The sequence below is a fragment of the Mobula hypostoma genome, chromosome 1 (assembly GCF_963921235.1).
Source record: "Mobula hypostoma chromosome 1, sMobHyp1.1, whole genome shotgun sequence".
Taxonomy (NCBI): domain Eukaryota; kingdom Metazoa; phylum Chordata; class Chondrichthyes; order Myliobatiformes; family Myliobatidae; genus Mobula; species Mobula hypostoma.
The window spans coordinates 33,324,229-33,342,604 of NC_086097.1; the positions used below are offsets into that span (position 1 = coordinate 33,324,229).

Below are 18,376 nucleotides of genomic sequence, written 5' to 3' on the forward strand. Positions count from 1 at the left end.
TAGAAACATAGGTTCATCCCCTCAGAATATTTTTCCCAGTCTAAGCATGCGCTCTGTTAAAATATATAATGCCTTTTCTTTCCCTTTGCTTAAAGCACAGGAACAGACCCTTCTAAACTAATCCCTTCTGCCTACGCAATGTCCAGATTCTTCCATTTTGTGCACATTCATGTGCCTATTTAAGAGCCTTGTGAACACCCTTCCACCACCCCCCTAGGACACACATTTCAGGCACCTACCACTTTCTGTGTAAAAATCCTGTCCTGCACACCTCCTTTGAACTTACCCCCTTTCACTTTAACTGCATGCCCTCTGTTACTAGACATAGCAACTCTGGGGAAAAAAAAGCTACTAGCTGTCTACTCAATCTATGCCTCTCACATCTTATAAACCTCCATCAGTTCTCCCATCAGTCTTCACAATTCCAAAGAAAACAACCCAAGTTTGTCCAACCTCTGCTTATAACAATATCCTCTAATCTAGGCAGCATCCTGGTGAACCTCTTCTGCACCCTTTCCATAGCCTCTGCATCCTTCCTATAATCTCAATCTGAATCTAAATGGGTGACTCGAACTGAATGCAGCACTCCAGATGTGGCTTCACTTGAGTTTTATAAAGCTGTAACATTACTTCTTGGACTCTTGAACTCAGTTTCTTGGGTAATAAAGGTACATCTTCTTTACCGCAATATCAACCCATATAGCCACTTTAAAGAAGCCGTGGACTTAGACTCCAAGATCCCTCTGCACATCAACACTGTTAGGATACTTCAATAAAATTGGTAAAAGTTGACGGGGGCATACCAAATTTCTTTAGCCTCCTGAGAAATAGCGATGCTGGTGGAATTTTTTTGGCCATCGTGTCTATGTTGTTGACCCAGAATGTTCACTCCTAGGAACTTGAGCCTCTGAACCCTCTGAACCTCAGCACCATTGATATAAATAGGAGCATGTGCAGTATCCCCTTCCTGAAGTCAATGACCAGTTCTTCTGTTTTTGTCATTTACTCATGACTCATTGTTATTTGGGATACGGCTAACCTCAGTGGTAATAATTTTAGATGGAGCTAGAGCAGAATGAGGCTCATGGCTTCTGTCTCTAGTGGTCTCAACCATTTCTTGAAATCACATATTATGAAGTGAATTGACTGGTTTATATGATGGTGGGAAGTTGAGAGATAGTTCACTGTGCAGAGTTTCTGGCTGACAATGACTTCAGTTCAAAATAAATTTATTATCAAAGTATATATATGTCACCATATACAAAGTTCAAAGTAAATTTATTATTGAAGTATATATGTGTCACCATATAAAACTCAGAGTTCATTTTCTTGCAGGCATGCTCAATAAATCCATAAGCTGGCTTCTGCCTTCATTGAGGGTGGAAGGTTGTCTTCTCTTCTCGTTCACCACTATTTATAACGCGACACGGCAGGTTTGTGAGGCTGACCTGTTTCATTGGCTGCAGAAGAGTGTGGCTATGAGTGCTAAGTGTAGCTCGCACACTTTGTTCAGTGGTTTGGCATCATTTTCATGTTGCTTCTGGATTACTTCTCTTGGTCTCTTCTCTAGGCAACATGGCAGGAGGGGGTTCTATGTCATTCTGTCAACCCCAGCTTCTCACCCAATGAGATGAGTTCCACAAAGTGTGTGGGACTTTTGGTATTTGATGCTGATCATGGTGACGTGTCTCGTATGCATGCCAGGAAGTGAAGGGACCAGTTGGTGAGATGTGTTTTGTCCTTTCAGTCCTGTCTGCCTCTGAACCGCCTCTATCTGTCCCTTCCTGCAGTGATCCAATGGACGTCAGGTACCCAGAGCACAGACACCAGTTCGGTGCCAGTGAGATGCCATTCCAGTGCACACTGCAACAGCTGCAGCAGCAACATCAGCACAGCCGCCAGCTGCTGGATGCCAGCCAAGCACGGCACCAGGTAAAGACCAGTGAGTCCAGTGTGTGCCCGGGTAGAGGGAGGTGGAGCTATCACCTGATCAGGGAACGAAACACTAGATACACACCAATGCCCATACTGGCCACTTGGAACACCGCACTAATGCCCACATTGGATACTGCATCAATGCCCACACTGGATGCTACACCAATGTTCACACTTGACAACAAACCACTGTCCACACAGGGCATCATCGGCTCAACACAGTCTAACAACCACCAATACTGGGAGTGGTTACCAGTAGCTGTGGAAAATGCACACTGGGTCCATTGTAAACTGAATGATTGGGATGGCGGGAGGGGTGAGGTTGCTTTGGCATGACCTGTCTTAAAAGGACAGAAAACCTGTCCCACCATCCCTGTCTGAACTCCTGAAATGATGTATAGACAGGTGCTTTAACATCTCTCAGACTGTAGTCAGCAACCAAATGGGACTGTTGTATGTGTGCAGCACTACCTCACTGAGTCATCTGCAAGTGTTTCATGCAATTAATTAATCTATTGACTTACTTAACTGTTCAGACATGAAAACTTTTCCCAATACTCAAGAGCACTATAAGGTAGCAGTACATACAGTGATTTTAGCACCTTACATACAGTATAGCAGTAAAAATATGAACCAGGGCATTACAGAAGGTTACCAGAAATCTGTCCTAATTAAATTCAATATCTGAATGTTTTTGATTAATCTCATTGAAGTTGCTGGCTCTTTCTGTGTAAGTTGTGGCCATTACAAGACTTAAATGCTACAAGAGCATGAATGGCTGTTGGATGTTCTGGGGTTTAGATGTACAACTGGGACAAGGAAGGAGGAACAGCTGCATGAAGGGAGGTTTCATCAATTGAGTCAATGTAGGTGGAAGTCATAAACAGGAATGGAGCGTTCATTCTAATGGAGTATTTTATAGACACCACCCCTCCCTGCCAATAGCGCAAAGATACCGAGGAACAGTTCGGGAAGCAGATTTTGGAAAGGTACAAAAATAATCGGGTGATTTCAACTTCCCTGGTATTGATTGGCACCTCCTTAGTGCAAAAGCTCAAAAGTTCAAAGTAAATTTATTATTAAAGTGTATATATATATGTCACCATATACAACCCTGAGATTCATTTTCTTGCGGGTGTACTCAATAAATCCATAATACAATAATAACCATAATAGAAATAATGAAAGACTGCACCAACTTGGGCATTCAACCAATCTGCAAAAGACACAAACGCTACAAATACAAAAAAGAAAGAAAGAATAATAATAAATAAATATCAAGAACATGAGAAGAAGAATCCCTGAAAGTGAGTCTATAGCTTGTGGGAACATCTCAATGATGGGGCAAGTGAAGTTGTGTGAAATTATCCCCCTTGGTTCAAAAGACTGATAGCTGAGGAATAATAACTGTTCCCAAACCTGGCTGTGTAAGTCCTAAGGCTGCTGTACCTTCTTCCGGATGGCAGTAGCAAGAAGAGAGCATGTCCTGGCTGGTGGGAGTCCCTGATGATCGATGCTCCTTTCTTGGGACAGTGCTTCATGTAGGTGTGCTCAATAGTGGGGAGGGCTTTACCTGTAATGGACCATGCTGTATCCACTACTTTTGGTAGGATTTTCTATTCAAGGGCACTAGGCTTTCCATACCAGACTGTGATGAAACCGGGCAATATACTCTCCACTACACATCTTCCAAAGTTTGTCAAAGTTTTAGATGTCATGCCAGATCTACTCTGACTCTGAAGTAGAGGCACTGTCGTGCTTTCTTTGTAATTGTACTTGCGTGCTGGGTCCATCAAAATGATAGCATAGAGGAATTTAAAGTTGCTAACCCTCTCCACCTCTGATCCTCCAATGAGGGCTGGCTCATGTACCTCTGGTTTCCTCCTCCTGAAGTCAATAATCAGCTCCTTGCTCTCGCTGACATTGAGCAAAAGGTTATTGTTATGGCACCATGCGGTGAGATTTTCAATCTCCCTCCCAAATGCTGATTTATCACCGCCTTTGATCTGGCCTACGACAGTGGTGTCATCAGCAAATCTGAATATGGCATTGGGGCTGTGCTTATTCACACAGTCATAAGTGCGAAGAGAGTAGAGCAGAGGGCTAAGCACACACACACAGCCTTGTTGTGCACTTGTGCTGATGGAGATCTTGAAGGAAATTTTGTTGCTAATCCAAACTGACCTATGTCTGTAAGTAAGGATCCTATTGCACAAGGAGGCATTGAGGTCCTGATTAGTTTTGAGGGGATGATAGTATTGAATACTGAGTTGTAGTCAATAAAGAGCATGTATACTTCTTTGCTGTCCGGATGTTCCAGGGTTGAGTGAAGAGCCAGTGAGATGGTATCTGCTATGGACCTGTTGCTCTGGTAAGCCAACTGGAGCAGATCCAAGTCACTACTCAGGCAGGAGCTGATATGTTTTATTACCAACCTCTCAAAACACTTTATCACTGTGGATGTAAGTGCTACTGGATGATAGTCATTGTGGCAAGTTACCACGTTCTTCTTAGGCATCAATATAATTGACTACCAAAGCAAAAGATTAAAGATTTCAGTGAACGCTCCAGCCAGCTGATCAGCACAGGTATTTAGCCAGGTATCCCTTCTGGGCCAGATGCGTTTTATGATTCACACTCCTGAAGGCTGCTTGCATGACAGCCTGAGAGTCCGATTATCACAGGATCATTGGGAGCTGTGGGAGTTCATGATGGTTCCTCCATGTCTTGATGGTTAAAGCGAGCATAGAGCACTGAGGAGTGTGAAGAACAAACGGATCTGGGAATATCAGTCCATAATTCACTGAAAGTGATGTCACAGGTAGATAGGGTCATAAGGAAAGCTTTTGACACATTGGCTTTCATAAATCAAGTATTGAGTACATGAGATGGGATGTTATGTTAAAGTTGTATAAGATGTTGGTGAGGCCTAATTTGGAGTTTTGTGTGCATTTTGGTCACCTACCTTCAGGAAAGATGTAAATAAGAATGTTAGTACAGAGTAAATTTACAAGGATTTTGCCGGGACTGGAGAACCTGAGTTATAAGGGAAGATTGAATAGGTTAGGACTTTATTCCTTGGAATGTAGAAGTATGAGGGGAGATTCGATAGAGGAATACAAAATTATGAGCGTTATAGATTGGTAAATGCAAGCTGGCTTTTTCCACTGAGGTTGGCGGGACTACAACAAGAGGTCATGTGTTAAGGGTGGAAGGTGAAAACTTTAAGAAGATCTTCTTCACTCAGAGGATGATGACAGTGTGGAATGAGCAGCCAGCGCAAGTCGTGAATGTGAGCTCGATTTCAACATTTAAGAGAAGTTTGAATAGGTACATAGATGGTAGCAGTATGGAGGGCTATGGTCCCTGTGCAGGTCAATGAGAATAGGCAGTTTAAATGGCAGCTTAGGTGGACCAAAGGGCTTGTTTCTGTGTTGTACTTTTCTATGGCTTAATGACTCTATACAGGAGGCTTAACAATTGGGAGGAACAGAGGGATCTTTGAGTCTAAGGCCCATAGATCCCTCAAAGCTGCTGCGCAAGTTGATAGGGTGATTAAGAAAGCATATAGTGTATTGACCTTAATTAGTTGGATTGAACTCAAGAGGCATAAGGTAATGTTGCAGCTCTATAAAACTGATTAAACTACACATATAGTACAGTGTTCAGTTCTGATTGCTTCATTATAGGAAGAGTGAGCGGAAGGGCCTGCACTGTTCTATGTTCTGTGTTCCCCAGCCATTGGCACCCCCTAGGAACTCAGGCCTGGCTGTTCTCCCTCTGATGGGTTAGTGCAAGCGACTGCAGTGACCCTGTCATCTGCTGGCATCCACAACACTACAGAAATGCACCAGGGCCAGTTTAATGCAGCAGGCCAGGCAGCATCTCTAGGAAGAGGTACAGTCAACGTTTTGGGCCGAGACCCTTCGTCAGGACTAACTGAAGGAAGAGCTAGTAAGAGATTTGAAAGGGGGAGGAGGAGATCTGAAATGATAGGAGAAGACAGGAGGGGGAGGGATGGAGCCAAGAGCTGGATAGGTGATTGGCAAAGGGGATATGAGAGGATCATGGGACAGGAGGCCTAGGGAGAAAGAAAAGGGGGAGGGGGGAAACCCCAGAGGATGGGCAAGGGGCATAGTCAGAGGGACAGAGGGAGAAAAAGGAGAGAGAGAAAAAGAATGTGTATATATAAATAAATAACGGATGGGGTACGAGGGGGATGTGGGGCATTAGCGGAAGTTAGAGAAGTCAATGTTCATGCCATCAGGTTGGAGGCTACCCAGACGGAATATAAGGTATTGTTCCTCCAACCTGAGTGTGGCTTCATCTTTACAGTAGAGGAGGCCATGGATAGACATGTCAGAATGAGAATGGGACGTGGAATTAAAATGTGTGGCCACTAGGAGATCCTGCTTTCTCTGGCGGACAGACCTCCCCCTTTTCTTTCTCCCTGGGCCTCCTGTCCCATGATCCTCTCATATCCCTTTTGCCAATCAACTGTCCAGCTCTTGGCTCCATCCCTCCCCCTCCTGTCTTCTCCTATCATATCGGATCTCCCCCTCCCACTTTCAAATCTCTTACTAGCTCTTCTTTCAGTTAGTCCTGACGAAGGGTTTCGGCCCGAAACGTCGACTGTACCTCTTCCTAGAGATGCTGCCTGGCCTGCTGCGTTCACCAGCAACTTTGATGTGTGTTGCTTGAATTTCCAGCATCTGCAGATTTCCTCATGCCAGGGCCAGTTTAGCTCAGTGGGTCTTTTTCATCCATTTTATAGCTATGACTACAGATCAGCAAGAACTTGGTAGGCTTTAAAGTTTTCATCCCTGCATGATGAGCACTGATGCTGAATCGGGGACCTAAAAATTCTGACACAGAACCAGACCCAGTGAACTACAGCAAGAGGTTGTCTAATCCACACAGAGTATGTACTGCATTCCACACTGGTTGTTACTGATGTTGCCACGTGCACTGTCTCTCAGTCAGTGACTGTCCATGGTGCCTGTATGAGACCAAGCCAATTTATTCAGAATCAGAATCAAATTTACTGTCTTATATGATGTAAAATTTGTTATTTTGCAACAGGTGTACTGTGCAAAGATGTCATAACTCGCAAAATAAGTAAATAGTGCAAAATAAAGGAATAATGAGAAATACGTGGGCCATTCAAAAATCTGATGGCAGAGGGGAAGAAGCATTTCTTGAATTGTTGAGTTTGGGTCTTCAGGCTCCTGTATCTCCTCCCTGATGGTAGTAATGAGAAGAAGGTATGTCCTGGGTGGTGAGGGCACCATGATGGATGCTGCTTTCTTGAGACACCTCCTCTTGAAGATATCTTTGATGGTGAGGAGGGGTTTGCCTATGATGGAGCTGGCTAAATCTACAACGCTCTGTAACCTCTTGTAATCCTGTGCATTGGAGCCTGTATATCGGGCTGTGATGTAACCAGTCAGAATGCTCTCCACAATTCATCCACAGAAACTTAGAAGATTCATTACCTTAGTGTTCTCTGCGTCAGCTCGCCTGCAGCTGACATTATTAAACTGCCTCTGTTAACCTGAAGATTTGGTTATTGTTGCTTCCGTTGCTTCACTCCCTGTGGCCATGCTGTCATGTATCCTAACCAACCACCTCTGTGAATACTGACCTACCAAGGCACCTCTCCCAACAATAGGCTTAATTTATATTCTCATTTAGGCTCCTCTGATTCTGATATTGGCCCTGCCATCAGCTAGCAAAAGACAAGATACTGCATGAACTCAGTGTGTCAGGCAGCATCTGTGGAGGCATATGGACAGTTGATGTTTTGAGTCAAGACCCATCACCTGCATCTTCAGCTGCCTGGTTCCTAAATTCTGGAATTCCCTCCCTTCCTGTTTTTTTTAAGATCCACTGTAAAACCTACCTCTTCACACAAACCTTTGATCACCTCCCATAATATCTTCTTATGTGACGAGGTCTGGGTGTTGGTGAACCATCTTGCTATGTTTGATCAAAATAAGGTTTATTAAAATGCAGGTGGAGTTCAACCCAGATAAGTTTGAGGTGGTTCATTTTGGTAGGTCAAATATGATGGTAGAATATAGTATTAATGGCAAGAGTCTTGGCAGCGTGGAGGATCAGAGGGATCTTGGGGTCCAAGTCCATAGGACACTCAAAGCTGCTACACAGGTTGACTGGTGCATATGGTGCATTGGCCTTCATCAATCATGGCATTGAGTTTAAGAGCTAAGAGGTAATGTTCCAGCTATATAGGACCCTGGTCAGACCCCGCTTGGAGTACTGTGCTTAGTTTTGGTTGCCTCACTACAGGAAGGACATGAAAACCACAGAAAGGGTGCAGAGGAGATTTACAAGGATATTGCCTGGATTGGGGAGCATGCCTTTGAGAATAGGTTGAGTGAACTCTGCCTTTTCTCCTTGGAGCAGCGGAGGATGAGAGGTGGTAGAGGCGGAAACAATAGGGTCTTTTAGGAGATCCCTGAATGGATACATGGAGCTTAGAAAAATAGAGTACTATTGGTAAGCCTAGGTAGTTCTAAGGTAAAGACATGTTCAGCACAGCTTTGTGGGCTGAAGGACTTGTATTGTGCTGAAGGTTTTCTATGTTTCTATGTAAAACTGACAGATCTCATGAAGCTTGATGTTTTTAGCAGCAGAAAGTGCAATACATAAAAATTACTGTAAGTTACAATAAGAATATACAGAATAATAAATAAATAGTGCAAAAAGAGAGCAAAAAGAGTGAGGTAGTGTTTGTTTAGACATCTGATGGCAGAGGGAAAAAAGCTATTCCAAAATATTGTGCGTGAGTGGGCCAGTGAAGGAGTGGAGCTTTGAGGCTTGGACTCGAGCGGCTTCGACGAGAAGAGGCGGACGACAAGCTAGCTCGCAGTTAGTTTTTACAATGTCTCCTGAGACGGTGATGTGCCTCTCATGTGAGATGTGGCAGTCTTGGGGGAACTCCCCTCTCCCACAGAGTCACATCTGCCAGAAGTACATACGGCTGGGCGATCTGGAAGACCGTGTAAGGAATCTGGAGCAGCAACTGGATGACCTTCGACTCGTAAGGGAGAATGAGGCAGTCATAGATGAGAGCTGCAGGGAGGTAGTCACACCAGGCTGTCGGAAGCAGGTCGTTGGGTGACAGTCAGAGGGGGGAAGTGAAGGTGAGTAGACAGGTAGTGCAGAGCACCCCTGTAGCCATTCCCCTGAATAATAAGTTTACCGTCCTGGATACTGTTGGCGGGGACAACCGACCAGGTGTGAGCCACGGTGGCAGGGCCTCCGGCACTGAGTCTGACCCGGTGGTGCAGAAGGGTGGGACGGAGAAGAGGAGAGCTGTCGTCATTGGAGACTCTATAGTCAGGGGAGCAGACAGGAGATTTTGTGGATGTGAGAAGGACACCCGCATGGTTTGTTGCCTCCCGGGTGCCAGAGTCCGGGATGTCTCTGACAGGGTGCACGACATCCTGGTACGAGAGGGAAAGCAACCAGAAGTCATGATACATGTTGGGACCAACGACATAGGCAGGAAGAGGGATGAGATCCTGAAGTGTGAGTTTTGGGAATTAGGCAGAAGGCTGAAGAACAGGACCTCAAAGGTGCCGTTCTCAGGATTGCTGCCAGTGCTACGTGACAGTGATGGTAAGAATTGGAGGCAGTTAAATGCGTTGCTGGGGAGTTGGTGCAGGGAGCAGGGTTTTAGATTTTTAGATCATTGGGATCTCTTCTGGGGAAGGTGGGACCTGTACAGATTGGATGGGTTGCACCTGAACTCGAGGGGGGAGCAATATCCTTGCAGGTAGGTTTGCTAGCATGGTCCGGGAGGGTTTAAACTAATTTGCGAGGGGGATGGGACCCAGAGCAATAGAGCAGTGAGAGAAGTGCATGGACTAAAGCCAGATCTAACATACAGAGAGGCTTTGAGGAAAGAGAAGCAGAATAAACGGTGTAAAGACAGTAAGGTAGAAGGGCTGAAATGTGTGTACTTCAATGCAAGAAGCATCAGGAACAAAGGTGATGAACTGAGAGCTTGGATACATACATGGAATTATGATGTAGTGGCCATTACAGAGACTTGGCTGGCACCAGGGCAGGAATGGATTCTCAATATTCCTGGATTTCAGTGCTTTAAAAGGGATAGAGGGGGGGAAAGGGGGAGGAGGGGTGGCATTACTGGTCAGGGATACTATTACAGCTATAGAAAGGGTGGGTAATGTAGCAGGATCCTCTTTTGAATCAATATGGGTGGAAGTCAGGAACAGGAAGGGAGCAGTTACTCTATTGGGGATATTCTATAGGCCCCCTGGTAGCAGCAGAGATACAGAGGAGCAGATTGGGAGGCAGATTTTGGAAAGGTGCAAAAATAACAGGGTTGTTATCATGGGTGACTTTAACTTCCCTAATATTGATTGGCACCTGATTAGTTCCAAGGGCTTAGATGGGGCAAAGTTTGTTAAGTGTGTCCAGGACGGATTCCTGTCACAGTATGTGGACAGACCGACTAGGGGGAATGCCATACTAGATCTAGTATTAGGTAACGAACCAGGTCAGGTCACAGATCTCTCAATGGGTGAGTACCTGGGAGACAGTGACCACTGCTCCCTGGCTTTTAGCATTATCATGGAAGAGGAGAGAATCAGAGAGGACAGGAAAATTTTTAATTGGGGAAAGGCAAATTATGAGGCTATAAGGCTAGAACTTGCGGGTGTGAATTGGGATGATGTTTCTGCAGGGAAATGTACTATGGACATGTGGTCAATGTTTAGAGATCTCTTGCGGGATGTTAGGGATAAATTTGTCCCGGTGAGGAAGATAAAGAATGGTAGGGTGAAGGAACCATGGGTGACAAGTGAGGTGGAAAATCTAGACAGGTGGAAGAAGGCAGCATACATGAGGTTTAGGAAGCAAGGATCAGATGGGTCTATTGAGGAATATAGGGAAGCAAGAAAGGAGCTTAAGAAGGGGCTGAGAAGAGCAAGAAGGGGGCATGAGAAGGCCTTGGCGAGTAGGGTAAAGGAAAACCCCAAGGCATTCTTCAATTATGTGAAGAAAAAAAAGGATGACAGGAGTGAAGGTAGGACCAATTAGAGATAAAGATGGGAAGATGTGCCTGGAGGCTATGGAAGTGAGCGAGGTCCTCAATGAATACTTCTCTTCGGTATTCACCAATGAGAGGGAACTTGATGATGGTGAGGACAATATGAGTGAGGTTGATGTTCTGGAGCATGTTGATATTAAGGGAGAGGAGGTGTTGGAGTTGTTAAAATACATTAGGACAGATAAGTCCATGGGGCCTGACGAAATATTCCCCAGGCTGCTCCACGAGGCGAGGGAAGAGATTGCTGATCCTCTGGCTAGGATCTTTATGTCCTCATTGTCCATAGGAATGGTACCGGAGGATTGGAGGGAGGCGAATGTTGTCCCCTTGTTCAAAAAAGGTAGTAGGGACAGTCCAGGTAATTACAGACCAGTGAGCCTTACGTCTGTGGTGGGAAAGCTGTTGGAAACGATTCTTAGAGATAGGATCTATGGGCATTTACAGAATCATGATCTGATCAGGGACAGTCAGCATGGCTTTGTGAAGGGCAGATCGTGTCTACAAGCCTGATAGAGTTCTTTGAGGAGGTGACCAGGCATATAGATAAGGGTAGAGCAGTGGATGTGATCGATATGGATTCTAATAAGGCATTTGACAAGGTTCCACACCGTAGGCTTATTCAGAAAGTTAGAAGGCATGGGATCCAGGGAAGTTTGGCCAGGTGGATTCAGAATTGGCTTGCCTGCAGGTGGTGGTGGAGGGAGTACATTCAGATTGGAGGATTGGAGGATTGTGACTAGTAGAAGGGTGGGTTGGCAAGTTTGCAGACGACACAAAGGTTGGAGGTGTTGTAGATAGTGTAGAGGATTGTCAAAGATTGCAGAGAGACATTGATAGGATGCAGAAGTGGGCTGAGAAGTGGCAGATGGAGTTCAACCCAGAGATGTGTGAGGTGGTACATTTTGGAAGGACAAACTCCAAGGCAGAGTAGAAAGTAGATGGCAGGATACTTGGTAGTGTGGAGGAGCAGAGGGATCTCGGGGTATATGTCCACAGATCCCTGAAAGTTGCCTCACAGGTGGATAGGGTAGTTAAGAAAGCTTATAGGGTGTTAGCTTTCATAAGTCGAGGGATAGAGTTTAAGAGTCGTGATGTAATGATGCAGCTCTATAAAGCTCTGGTTAGGGCACACTTGGAGTACTGTGTCCAGTTCTGGTCACCTCACTATAGGAAGGATGTGGAAGCATTGGAAAGGGTACAGAGGAGATTTACCAGGATGCTGCCTGGTTTAGAAAGTATGCATTATGATCAGAGATTAAGGGAGCTAGGGCTTTACTCTTTGGAGAGAAGGAGGATGAGAGGAGACATGATAGAGGTGTACAAGATAATAAGAGGAATAGATAGAGTGGATAGCCAGTGACTCTTCCCTAGGGCACCACTGCTCAGTACAAGAGGACATGGCTTTAAGGTAAGGGGTGGGAAGTTCAAGGGGGATATTAGAGGAAGGTTTCTTACTCAGAGAGTGGTTGGTGTGTGGAATGCACTGCCTGAGTCAGTGGTGGAGGCAGATACACTAGTGAAGCTTAAGAGACTACTAGACAGGTATATGGAGGATTTTAAGGTGGGGGCTTATATGGGAGGCAGGGTTGAGGGTCAGCACAACATTGTGGGCTGAAGGGCCTGTACTGTGCTGTACTATTCTATGTTCTATGTTCTATTTTGTGTGTGTGTGTACAGAAAAAATGGTTTGCTCCTAAGCTGGAGCGGGAGAAATATCCTCATGGGAAGGTTTGCTGGTACTACATGGGGGCATTTAAACAAGAGTTGCAGGGTAAAGGGAACCAGAGTGACAGAACAGGTAGTGTAGTGGTTGTGGGGAAAAATGTTGGTAAGACCTCAGACAAAGTCAGGAATCAAAATGTTGAGCGTGGTGGAATTAATGTACTGAGTTGCATGTATCTCAATGCAAGAAATATTGTGGGAAAGGCAGATGAGCTCAGGGCATGGATCAGCAAATGGAATTATGATATTGCAGCAATTAGTGAGACTTGGTTGCAGCAAGAGCAGGACTGGCAGCTCAGTATTCTGGGGTTCAGTTGATTTAGACAAGATAGAGCAGAAGGCATTAACAGGGTTGGGGGGGCGGGTAGCCTTACTAGTTAGGGAAAATGTCACGGGAGTTGTCAGTCAGGACAGACTGGAGAACCCACCTAGTGAGGGTTTACAGGTGGAACTGTGGAATAAGAAAGGTATGACCATGTTATATTATACTGCATGTTATATGGCTATATTATAGACCACCCAACAGTGCGTGGGATTTAGAGGAACTAATCTGTAGAGAGATTACATACTGTTGCAAGAAACATGAGGTTGTTATAGTAGGTGATTTTAACTTTCCACATATTGACTGGGAATCCCATACTGTAAAAGGAGTAAATGGGATAGAGTTTGTCAGGTATGTTCAAAAAACTTCCCTTAATCAGTACATAGAAGTCCCAGTGACAGAGTGTGTAATATTTGATTTCCTATTGGAAAATGAGACAGGGCAGTTGACAGACATTTGTGTAAGGGAACACTTTGCATCTAGTGATCATAATGCCATTAGTTTCAAGGTAATTATGGAAAAGGATAGGTCTAGTCCTTGGGTAGAGATTCTAAATTGGAGAAAGGCCAATTTTGATGGTATCAGAAAGGATCTCGCAAGTGCAGGCTGCGACAGGCTGTTTCCTGGCCAAGGTGTACTTGGTAAGTGGGAGCATTCAAAAATGAAATGTTGATAGTACAAAGCTTGTATGAGCTTTCAGAATAAAAGGCAAGAATAACGGGTTTAGGAAGCCATGATTTTCAAGACATATTGAGGACCTAGTTAAGAAAAAAAGGAGTGCATGGTAAATATAATCACATAGGAACAAATGAGGTACTTTAGGAGTATCAGAAATGCAAGAGAACACTTAACAAAGAAATCAGGGGGCTAAAGAAGACATGAGGTTGCTCAAGTGGACAAGGTGAAGGAGCTTCTACAGATATGTTAAGAGCAACAGGGACAAAATTAGTCCTCTGGAAGATCAGAATGGTAATCTATGCATGGAGCCAAAAATGATTGGGGAGATCTTAAATGGATTTTTTTTTGCATTTGTATTTACCCAGGAGACGGAGACAGAGTCTATAGAAGTGAGGCAAAACAGCAGTGAAGTCATGGACTCTATACGGATTACAAAAGAGGAGATGTTTGTTGTCTTGAGGCAAATCAGGGCCTGACAAGATGGACACTGTGGGAAGCAAGTGCAGAAAGTGCAGGGGCCCTAGCAGAGATATTTAAATCATTGTTAGTGACAGTTGAGGTACTGGCAGAATGGAGGATAGCTAATATTGTTCTGCTGTTTAAGAAGGTCTTGAAGAATAAACCAGAAAATTATAGGTCTGTGATCCTGTGATCCTGAGATCATTAGATCATTAGTGGGAAAGTTATTGGAAGATATTCTAAGGTATTCTAAGGAACTGGATATATGAGTATTTGAACATAGAACATAGAACATAGAATAGTACAGCACAGTACAGGCCCTTCGGCCCACATTGTTGTGCCAACCTTCTAACCCTGCCTGCCTTATAACCACCCACCTTAAATTCCTCCATATACCTGTCTAGTAGTCTCTTAAATTTCACAAGTGTATCTGCCTCCACCACTGACTCAGGCAGTATATTCCACACATCAACCACTCTCTGAGTAAAAAAGCCTTCCTCTAATATCCCCCTTGAACTTCCCACCCCTTACCTTAAAGCCATGTCCTCTTGTATTGAGCAGTGTGCCCTGGGGAAGAGGCGCTGGCTATCCACTCTATCTGTTCCTCTTAATATCTTGTATACCTCTATTATGTCTCCTCTCATCCTCCTTCTCTCCAAAGAGTAAAGCCCTCGCTCCCTTAATCTCTGATCATAATGCATACTCTCTAAACCAGGCAGCATCCTGGTAAATCTCCTCTGTACCCTTTCCAATGCTTCCACATCCTTCCTATAGTGAGGCGACCAGAACTGGACACAGTACTCCAAGTGTGGCCTAACCAGAATTTTATAGAGCTGCACACATCAAAGTTGCTGGTGAACGCAGCAGGCCAGGCAGCATCTGTAGGAAGAGGTGCAGTCGACGTTTCAGGCCGAGACCCTTCGTCAGGACTAACTGAAGGAAGAGTGAGTAAGGGATTTGAAAGTTGGAGGGGGAGGGGGAGATCCAAAATGATAGGAGAAGACAGAAGGGGGTGGGATAGAGCCAAGAGCTGGACAGGTGATAGGCAAAAGGGGATACAAGAGGATCATGGGACAGGAGGTCCGGGAAGAAAGACAAGGCAGGTGGGGACCCAGAGGATGGGCAAGAGGTATATTCAGAGGGACAGAGGGAGAAAAAGGAGAGTGAGAGAAAGAATGTGTGCATAAAAATAAGTAACAGATGGGGTACGAGGGGGAGATGGGGCCTAGCGGAAGTTAGAGAAGTCGATGTTCATGCCATCAGGTTGGAGGCTACCCAGACGGAATACAAGGTGTTGTTCCTCCAACCTGAGTGTAGCTTCATCTTTACAGTAGAGGAGGCCGTGGATAGACATGTCAGAATGGGAATGGGATGTGGAATTAAAATGTGTGGCTACTGGGAGATCCTGCTTTCTCTGGTGGACAGAGCGTAGATGTTCAGCACAGCGGTCTCCCAGTCTGCATCGGGTCTCGCCAATATATAAAAGGCCACATCAGGAGCACCGGACACAGTATATCACCCCAGTCGACTCACAGGTGAAGTGTTGACTCACCTGGAAGGACTGTTTGGGGCCCTGAATGGTGGTAAGGGAAGAAGTGTAAGGGCATGTGTAGCACTTGTTCAGCTTACACGGATAAGTGCCAGGAGGGAGATCAGTGGGGAGGGATGGGGGGGATGAATGGACAAGGGAGTTGTGTCATAGAGCTGCATCATTACCTTGCGACTCTTAAACTCTATCCCTCGACTTATGAAAGCTAACGCCCCATAAGCTTTCTTAACTACCCTATCTACCTGTGAGGCAACTTTCGGGGATCTGTGGACATGTACCCCCAGATCCCTCTGCTCCTCCACACTACCAAGTATCCTGCCATTTACTTTGTACTCTGCCTTGGAGTTTGTCCTTCCAAAGTGTACCACCTCACACGTCTCCGGGTTGAACTCCATCTGCCATTTCTCAGCCCACTTCTGCAACCCATCAATGTCTCACTGCAATCTTTGACAATCCTCTGCACTATCTACAACACCACCAACCTTTGTGTCGTCTGCAAACTTTCCAACCCACCCTTCTACCCCCACATCCAGGTCGCTAATAAAAATCACGAAAAGTAGAGGTCCCAGAACCGATCCTTGTGGGACACCACTAGTCACAACCCTCCAATCTGAATGTACTCCCTCCACCATGACCCAGTGCCTTCTGTAGGCAAGCCAATTCTGAATCCACCTGGCCAAACTTCCCTGGATCCCATGCCTTCTAACTTTCTGAATAAGCCTACGGTGTGGAACCTTGTCAAATGCCTTATTAGAATCCATATCGATCACATCCACTGCTCTACCCTTATCTATATGCCTGGTCACCTCCTCAAGGAACTCTATCAGGCTTGTAGACACGATCTGCCCTTCACAAAGCCATGCTGACTATACCTGATCATACCATGATTCTCTAAATGCCCATAGATCCTATCTCTAAGAATCTTTTCCAACAGCTTTCCCACCACAGACGTAAGGCTCACTGGTCTATAATTACCCGGATTACCCTTACTACCTTTTTTGAACAAGGGGACAACATTCGCCTCCCTCCAATCCTTTGGTACCATTCCCGTGGACAACGAGGACATAAAGATCCTAGCCAGAGGCTCAGCAATCTCTTCTCTTGCCTCGTGGAGCAGCCTGGGGAATATTCCGTCAGGCCCCAGGGACTTATCCGTCCTAATGTATTTTAATAACTCCAACACCTCCTCTGCCTTAATATCAACATGCTCCAGAACATCAACCTCACTCATATTGTCCTCATCGTCATCAAGTTCCCTCTCATTGGTGAATACCAAAGAGAAGTATTCATTGAGGACCTCGCTCACTTCCACAGCCTCCAGACTCATCTTCCCACCCTTATCGCTAATCAGTCCTACCTTCACTCCTGTCATCCTTTCGTTCTTCACATAATTGAAGAATGCCTTGGGGTTTTCCTTTACCCTATTCACCAAGGCCTTCTCATGCCCCCTTCTTGCTCTTCTCAGCCCTTTCTTATACTACTTTCTTGCTACCCTATATTCCTCAATAGACCCATCTGATCCTTGCTTCCTAAACCTCATGTATGCTGCCTTCTTCCACCTGACTAGATTTTCCACCTCACTAGTCACCCATGGTTCCTTCACCCTACCAGTCTTTATCTTCCTTACTGGGACAAGTTTATCCCTACCATCCTGCAAGAGATCTCTAAACATTGACCACATGTCCATAGTACATTTCCCTGCAAAAACATTAGGTCAATTCACACCCGCAAGTTCTAGCCTTATAGCCTCATAATTGGCCCTTCCCCAATTAAAAATGTTCCTGTCCTCTCTGAATCTATCCTTTTCCATGATAATGCTGAAGGTCAGGAAGTGGTGGTCACTGTCCCCCAGATGCTCACCCACTGAGAGATCTGTGACCTGACCCAGACTGGATTGACATGGACTGATTAGGGTTAGTCAGCATGGCTTTGTGCATGGTAGGTTGTGTCTAACCAATCTTATAGAATTTTAGAGGAAGTTACGAAGAAAGTTGATGAAGGCAAGGCGGTAGATGTTGTCTACATAGACTTTAGCAAGGCATTTGACATGGTCCCACATAGGAGGTTGTTCAACAAGGTTTGGACACTTGGCATGAAATTGGATTTGACATTGACGTTGTGAGAAAAGCCAGGGATTGGTCGTAGATGGTTGGGTCTCTAAATGGAGGCATGTGACTAGTGGAGTTCTGTAGGGATTGGTGCTGGATATGTTGCTGTTTGTCATCTGTATCAATGTTCTGGATGATAATGTGATTAACTGGACCAGCTGAAAAAGTACTGATGGAATTTGATGGACAGAAGTGCAAGGTATTTCACTTTGGTAGGACCCGCCAGGGTAAGTCGTACACAGTAAACATTAGGGCACTGAGGATTGTGGGAAAACAAAGGGATCTGGGAAAACTTCATTGGAAGGGGTGGCACAGGTATAAAATGTCATCAAGAAAGCTTTTGGCACATTGAACGCCATAAATCAAAGTACAGAGTATAGGAGGTGGGATATTATGTTAAAGGCGTAAGGTAGGGCTCTGAAAACCTGTGCCAACCAACTAGTGGGAGTATTCAAGGACATCTTCAACCTCTCAGTGCTATGGGTGGAAGTTTCCACTTGCTT

The 18,376-nt window shown here is 45.1% G+C and overlaps 1 protein-coding gene across 7 annotated transcripts in view; it reads left to right on the forward strand.

The window, feature by feature from the left end:
- ttll5 (tubulin tyrosine ligase-like family, member 5) overlaps nucleotides 1-18,376 on the forward strand; it is a 508,510-nt gene that overhangs the window by 428,425 nt on the left and 61,709 nt on the right. For all 7 annotated transcript variants that reach the window (XM_063045983.1, XM_063045976.1, XM_063045953.1 and 4 more), the window contains exon 30: nucleotides 1,791-1,932. In XM_063045983.1, coding sequence (XP_062902053.1) covers nucleotides 1,791-1,932 — 142 coding nt within the window. The remainder of the gene's footprint in view (nucleotides 1-1,790; nucleotides 1,933-18,376) is intronic.